The sequence below is a fragment of the Oratosquilla oratoria genome, chromosome 3 (assembly GCF_046742065.1).
Source record: "Oratosquilla oratoria isolate Oo_2021 chromosome 3, ASM4674206v1, whole genome shotgun sequence".
In the NCBI taxonomy this organism is placed as follows: Eukaryota; Metazoa; Arthropoda; class Malacostraca; order Stomatopoda; family Squillidae; genus Oratosquilla; species Oratosquilla oratoria.
Genome location: NC_134779.1, coordinates 4,979,383 through 4,986,627, shown reverse-complemented (window position 1 = coordinate 4,986,627; position 7,245 = coordinate 4,979,383). Strand labels below are relative to the sequence as shown.

Sequence of the window (7,245 nt, the reverse complement as noted above, 5' to 3'; positions counted from 1 at the left end):
TTTTAGCTCAATATTCGTAAACGAAACACCTCAAAGTGAACTCCAAACTGAAACTTGAGTAAAATCTAGGGTGAACTTACTACGGTAAATATAACAAAAGAAAAAAATAAAAGTTGTATAGAGAAGCTCAAAGTTAATGAAACAACAGGGCCTGACGGTTGGCATCCAAGAATCTTAAAGGAAATGAAAAATGGGATTGTTGTTCCATTAGAAATTATTTTCAAGAAATCCATCATATCCGGAGATGTCCCAAGAGAATGGAAGCTAGCTAACGTTACTCCAATATTCAAAAAAGGTGATAAAAGGAAACCAAATAACTATAGGCCTATAAGCTTGACTTCAATCATAGTAAAAATTATGGAAACTATCACCAGAGATGCTATCGAACATCATTTAGAAAGTAACTGTTTGATAAATGATAGCCAGCATGGATTCAGACGGAAACGTTCTTGTGTGACTTACTCGAATTCTACAACACAGTCATTTCGAATTATGACAAAAGAAACAATATAGATTTAATATATCTAGACTTTGCAAAAGCTTCTGATACCGTCCCCCACGAAAGACTACTTACGAAATTACCTTCACACGGAGTAAGTATTCCCCTATTAATTTGGACTAGTAAATTGGTTGATTGATCGAAAAGAGAGAGTTGTTCTACCTGGCAAAATTTCTAGATGGAAAAATGTTACGGGTGGAGTTCCTCATGGTTCCGTTCTTGGACCACTTCTATTCGTAGTATATATAAATGACATAGACCACGGACTAAAATCTATTATTTCCAAATTTGCTGATGATACAAAACTATGCGGAATGGCAAATGATCACTTAAACCTATCAGATATTCAAGAACACTTAGATAAATTACAGCATGGTCTGAAAAGTGGCTAATGAAATTTAACACAAGTAAATACAAGGGAATGCACATAGGTAAAAATAACAGTAAGTACGATTACAAGTTATTTGGAAATTCGTTAACAAAAGTGGATAGTGAAAAGGATCTCGGCGTAATTATCAGTAACAGTCTCAAATAATCTAAGCAGTGTATTTCAGCCTCTGAGAAAGCAAATAAGTTCCTAGGACTGATTGCGCGATCTTTTGACTTCAAAAGTCCATCTCTCATTAACAAGCTATATAAATCGTTAGTTCGTCCACATTTGGAATACGCTGTTTCCGTATGGTCACCGAATCTCATTAAGGACATTGACAGATTGGAAAAAGTACAACGACGAGCCACAAAACTGATTCCAAATATCAAAAAATAAATCATACGAAAATCTACTAAAACATATGAATGTGTTTTCCCTAAAAAAGCGTAGACTCAGAGGTGACTTGATACAGGTCTTCAAAATTCTAAAGGGAATTGACAACATCAAAAGTGACAACATTTTTACACTGAATGAGAATCCGACAAGAAATAATGGTCTCAAACTTTCAGGAAATAGATTTTATTTGGAAGTGGGTAGAAACAACTTTGCCAACCGTGTAGTTAATGAATGGAATAAACTTCCTGCAGAGGCAGTGCAATGTAGTTCAGTGCGAAGGTTTAAGATTCATCTAGATAAACATCTAAGCAAGATGCTGTGATGACTGGCATTTATTTTATAATATTTGTTTATTTGTTTGTTATTATTTGTCTGTTTATTATTTGCTTTATTTTCCTTTACTATTACTTATCTGTCAATTTATTATTATTTACTATTTACCTGTTTGTTTATTATTTAACTATATCTATGCATTCATCTATTTCATTTTATTCATTAATCTATTTACTTATTTATCTTTATTAAAGCCTTTTCCAAATCCATAAAAGCCCCAAAACACCCTTTCCTTTTCTTATAGCTTTCTCACATATCTATCTTACCACAAAAATCTGATCTACACAACCCCTACCTGTCCTAAGACAATACCGTTCCTCACCAATTACTCCCTCTGCTCCTCTCCTAACCCTCTCAATCAAGACCCTCCCATAAGCCTTCCCAACTACACCCAACAAGCTGATCCCTCTGAAAATACTACACTCACACTTGTCCCCCTTTCCCTTGTAAAGCGGAACGATACAGGCACTCATCCAGTCCTCCGGCACTCTACCCTCTCTTAAACAAACATTAAATAACCTCACCAGCCAGTCCACCATCACTGTACCTCCTTTCTTCAGACATTTTGCATGGCATCCATCCAACCCAGGTGCCTTACCTGCTCTCATCATCTTAACAGCTGCTTTCACCTCATCTTTCCCTATTTCTCCTCCATTTTCCTCACTCATCACTCTCATTTTCTTAGCGCTTCCCACTGCAACTACCTTTCCCTCCCTATCCTCCTTCACATTTAGCAACTCCCTAAAATACCCTGCCCACATTCCTCTCACTGCCTTCTCTTCCATTATCATCTCTCCATCTGCACCTTTTACTTTTTCTTCTGTGCTTAATTCACTATGTCTTCCTCTTTTAATTTATCTCCAAAACATCTTTTTATTACTTTCAAAATTTTCTGTCATACTCTTTCCCCATTTCACATCTGCTCTCCTCTTTGCTTCCTTTATCTTATGGTTAACTTCCCTTCTCTTTACTTTGTACCTCTCATACGATTCCCTCGTCCTAATTTGTAGCCAATCTATGAAAGCCTGCTTCTTCTCTTCTACATCCTTCTTTGCTTCCTCATCCCACCACTCACTACCTTTCCTTCTATTTCCTCCCGCCCTCCTTGTTCCACACACCATCTTTGCACACCTTATGACTCCCTCCTTAAAGCATCCCCATTCCTCCTCCATTCCTAGGTCTGCTCTATCCTTCACTCCCTCCTACTCCTCTCTCAGCTTCTTCTTATACTCCTTCTCCTTGTCTTTCTCATTTAAGCAGTTTACTCTAAGTACCTCCCTATTTTCTGCCCTTTTCCTCTTTCTCCACCTATTCTCCACTCTCAATTTACTTTCCACCAGAAAATGATCTGATATTCCCCCCATTCTCTCCCCTTAGAACATGTACATCCTTAACTCTTCCTACCATACTCCTGACCACCACTATATTGTCTACTAACGCTCTATCTGCCACCCTTCCATCCACCACCCTCTCCCATGTGTAATTATGCTTGACTTTCTTCCTAAACCCTGTATTTGCTATCATCAACTCTCTTTCAAGACACATCTCCACCATCAACTCTCCACTACGATTTTTACGTGGAACTTCATACTTCCCAATCACTCCGTCTATTGGTTCGTTTCCCACCCTAGCATTTAGGTCTCCCAATACAACTGCATTGACATTTCTCCCTAATCCCTCTATGCACTCATTTCAATCCACCCAAAAAGCCTCCCTTTCTTCTACGCTCTTCTCACTACCAGGCCCATACGCACTTACAACAACCCACATCTCCCTTCCCAGCTTCACCTTCATCCACATCAACCTTGAAGAAACTTCCTTCCACTCCACTACACGCTTACCTATATCTTCACTTACTAGTATAGCCACCCCTTCTCTCCCTCGTCCTCTTTTCACTCCTGAGAACCTCCCAGCTACGCTCCCAAACTCACACTCGTCCCTCCCTTTCATTTTAGTTTCACTCAAAGCCAGTAAATCCATCTTTCTTCCCACAAACATACTGCCTATCTCTTCCCTTTTACTCTCATCTGTACCACATCTACGCACATTAAAAGACCCAAACCTTAGGGTACTGGTTGGAAAACTCGCAGACCCTCTTATGCCTTTACCTTTTTTAGGAATGTCCCTTTTGGGGGCTACAGGTAGTAGGACTCCTAGTCCCATCCCCCGTCCCGTTTTTTGTCGCCTTTTACGACTCAAATGGGAAGACTTGGTGGTAGCATTCTTTTCCCCCACCACAGGGTAGGTAGGCGAAAAAAGGAAATGAATATTAAGAAAATTGATACAAGACAGTAACAAGGGGTTGGGGGACAGAATAACGGAGGGACAGTCATAGTATAAAAGTGTCATCCTTTCTCTATGAACAGAGTTTTCCTCTATCACAGACAAATTGATGTGTGGCTCTGGTCCATAGGGGCGCCCCATATAGACCTTAAAGTATCAACTGCATGCTACTTTGCTACAATAACATGCAGCCAATAACCCAGACGGGGTATTGGGTGCATGTTATTGGGGTAGACAGGAAGGCACTGTGGGAGGAAAACTGTTAAGAGCAGTCAAGAGTTTTTACGAGAGTAGTAGTGCTTGTGTTAGGATTAGAAATGGAGAGAGTGAATGGTTTGAGGTAAAGGTGGGACTTCGTCAGGAATGTGTTATGTCGCCCTGGCTGTTCAATCTATACATGGATGGGGTGGTGCGAGAGGTGAATGCAAAGGTGGTGGGTCAGGGGTTGGAGATGGTTAACGAAAATGGAGAAAAGTAGGAAATAACCCAGTTGTTGTTTGCTGACAACACTGCGTTGTAGCAGGATCAGAGGAGGGATTAAGGAGATTAGTGACAGAATTTGAGGTGTGTGAAAGAAGGAAGCTGAAGATAAATGTAGGCAAAAGTAAGGTGATGAGATGTACAAGGGGAGAAAGTGGCATCAGACTGGAAGTGAATATTAAGGGAGAGAGACTGGAAGAAGTGCATAGTTTTAGATACTTGGGTGCAAATGTGGCAGGAAAGGGAGGAGTAGGGGTGGAGGTAGTATGTAGATTGAGAGAAGCGAGTAAATATCATGGTGGATTAAAAAGTGTAATGAGAAATAGACATTTGGGAATGGATGCTAAGAGGAGGTTAGATGAAGGAGTACTTGTCCCGACAGCACTGTACGGGGCAGAAACATAGAACATAAGCGAGGAAGAGAGAAGGAGTTTGAATGTGCTTAAGATGAAATGTCTGAAAAGTATGATAGGGGTTACTAGGCTAGATAGGGTGAGAAATGAGGTGAAGAGGAGAACAGGGGTGGAAAAGGAGTTGGGAGATAGGGATGATGAAAGAGTATTAGGATGGTCTTGACACATGTAAAGAATAAGTGAAGAAAGATCAGTAAAAGAGGTGTGGAAGGAAGGAATATGAGGGGGCGTCCTAGGATGAGATGGATGGATAGGGTAAAATGGGCATTACGAAAGAGAGGAATGTCTGTTGAGGAAGGACGGGATAGGACAGAAGACAGGGGTGAATGGAGAAGGGTTGTGTATGGATGATGCTGTTATGCATGAGGGGGTGGGGGATGGAGAGTGAAGGAGTATGTATGAGAAATAAATTTATGAAGCGACATTGCTGTGGATGTGCTGTGTCTTGTGACACTGCTTCTGACCTAGGGCAGTGGACAGGATACAGGGATGACCCGTCATCCAGAAGGTGCCACATGAGAAGGAGGGTGGAGGGGTGGAGTGGTTTCTATGTCTTTTTCTTTTTGGCTACCCCCCCTCCCGTGTAAAGGGGAAAAAGTCTTTGGTATATGTATGTATGTATCATTATTATAATTTTTTCACATCCGACCTAGTTATGGAACAAAAGGTCTCCTGTCGGCATGTTCCCCCTTTTTAATCCTTTGTATACTTTGAGATCCATAAAATGTCACACTATCATCCTTAATTCAACACGATGTCATTTTCCAATTGTAACAGCAGGACCTAACAACACCAGGTTTAGTACACAGGCTATGCCATGCAAAGAATTCTAAGTTGAATATGGTCATCGGAAAGTAAGAGATAGGACCTCACGAGTGTAACTCGTTTCCTGTATACTACAACGTGGTAAATACAATTAGATACACTAATACAAAGAATAATGTTGTATGATAACGTAGAATAATTGAGTGTACATGGGTAATTTTTCGATTTTTACTTTTGAAAATGTATTCAAAATTATCAGTGCTTTTGATCTATTGGAAGTAAAAAATGGAAATCTACTCATTCCATCTCAAAGTCGGGAATCGTTATTAAGCCTATGTAGAACAACGCAAGGTCAGAAACAGACCGATCACAAGTGCTTATTCATGTTTGGACTAATTACGTGCGCCCTTACATGTTGCTCTGGCAATTCCGTAGTACTACCTCACAACGTGCACAAAACACTGCCGTCTGTGGGCGTTTAATTACCTGCGCAAGGTCATCTCTGCTAAGCAGTGATGGTTGAATAGTCATGAATTTGGGAATCAGTTACTGATCAAATATAGTCAAAATATATTATATATGCTTAATTCCTGGGTGTCTTTTAGTTATGTAGTACCAAATAATTAACTAGTATATGGTTTCTATAAAATTACTGAGACGAATAGTTCAGGAACAAGGTACTTTTCTTTTTTTACTTCTACTTCAGCATACTTAATTTTGGTTACCTCCACTTGTACCTCAAGTAATATTTTGTCACTATAACAATAGTTTTACTAAATTGTAAATCAATAAACAAATATATCATACAGTACATTACTGGAAAGTAATACAGACATCTCGCTTAGACGATCTTGACTCTTCCATTACTGCCGAATCATGTAACAAATTTGAAACATACAAAACGTTGCTCTGTCTAATTTCAAATCATTAAAGGCTATCGCTTTTGTGTAATAGAACGTAATCCTTAGATTCCTTCAAGTGAATCCACGTTTCTGAAGTCAATATGAAACAAACTATACTGTATACACAGTTACGTTTCTAACATAATAAGAGTGAACTTACTGATGGGTCCGACGTCAACTACAGGGATGATACCGGAATCACCTCCGTCGGCCATGGTTGTCAGCACACATGTGGTCACATGATAAAGAAATGAGGCTCAGTGTTGCCATTTGTCTGCATTCCCTCAGTTGCCAAATTACAAAGGATACAAGAGGAGCATGCCGACAGGCTATAACAAGGGTGATGCAAACAAGGTCATCATAATAAAACAACAGGGCAGGACTCGCAGTAATGGGTACAAACTGGACAAATTTAGATTTAAGAAGGAAATAGGCAAGAATTGGTTTACTAATAGGGTGGTGGATGAATGGAATAAACTTAGTAACCATGTAGTAAGCGCTGAAACTATCAGTTGTTTTAAAAAACGATTAGACAACTTTATGGATGGGGATGACAGGTGGTGATGGATACGGAGCTGCCTAGTGTAGGCCTTATGGTCTTTTGCAGTCTCCTTTATTTCTTATGTTCTTATGTTCTTATGAAACCATTTGGTCCATAACTAGGTCGGATGCGAAAAAAAAAATAAATAGAAGTAAGAGTATTGGGATGGTTTGGACACAGGGAAAAATGGGTGATGAAAAATTAGTAAAAGAGGAGTGGAAGGCAGAGGTGGAAGGAGTCAACTTGAGGGGACTACCGAAGAT

General features: G+C 39.7%; 1 protein-coding gene across 1 annotated transcript in view; it reads right to left on the bottom strand.

Moving 5' to 3' along the window:
- LOC143020248 (uncharacterized) overlaps positions 1-6,748 on the bottom strand; it is a 24,274-nt gene extending 17,526 nt beyond the window's left edge. The window contains exon 1 of the mRNA XM_076176439.1: positions 6,602-6,748. Within this exon, the coding sequence (XP_076032554.1) occupies positions 6,602-6,656 (55 nt within the window). The 5' untranslated portion in view covers positions 6,657-6,748. The remainder of the gene's footprint in view (positions 1-6,601) is intronic.
- Positions 6,749-7,245: the final 497 nt, after the last annotated feature.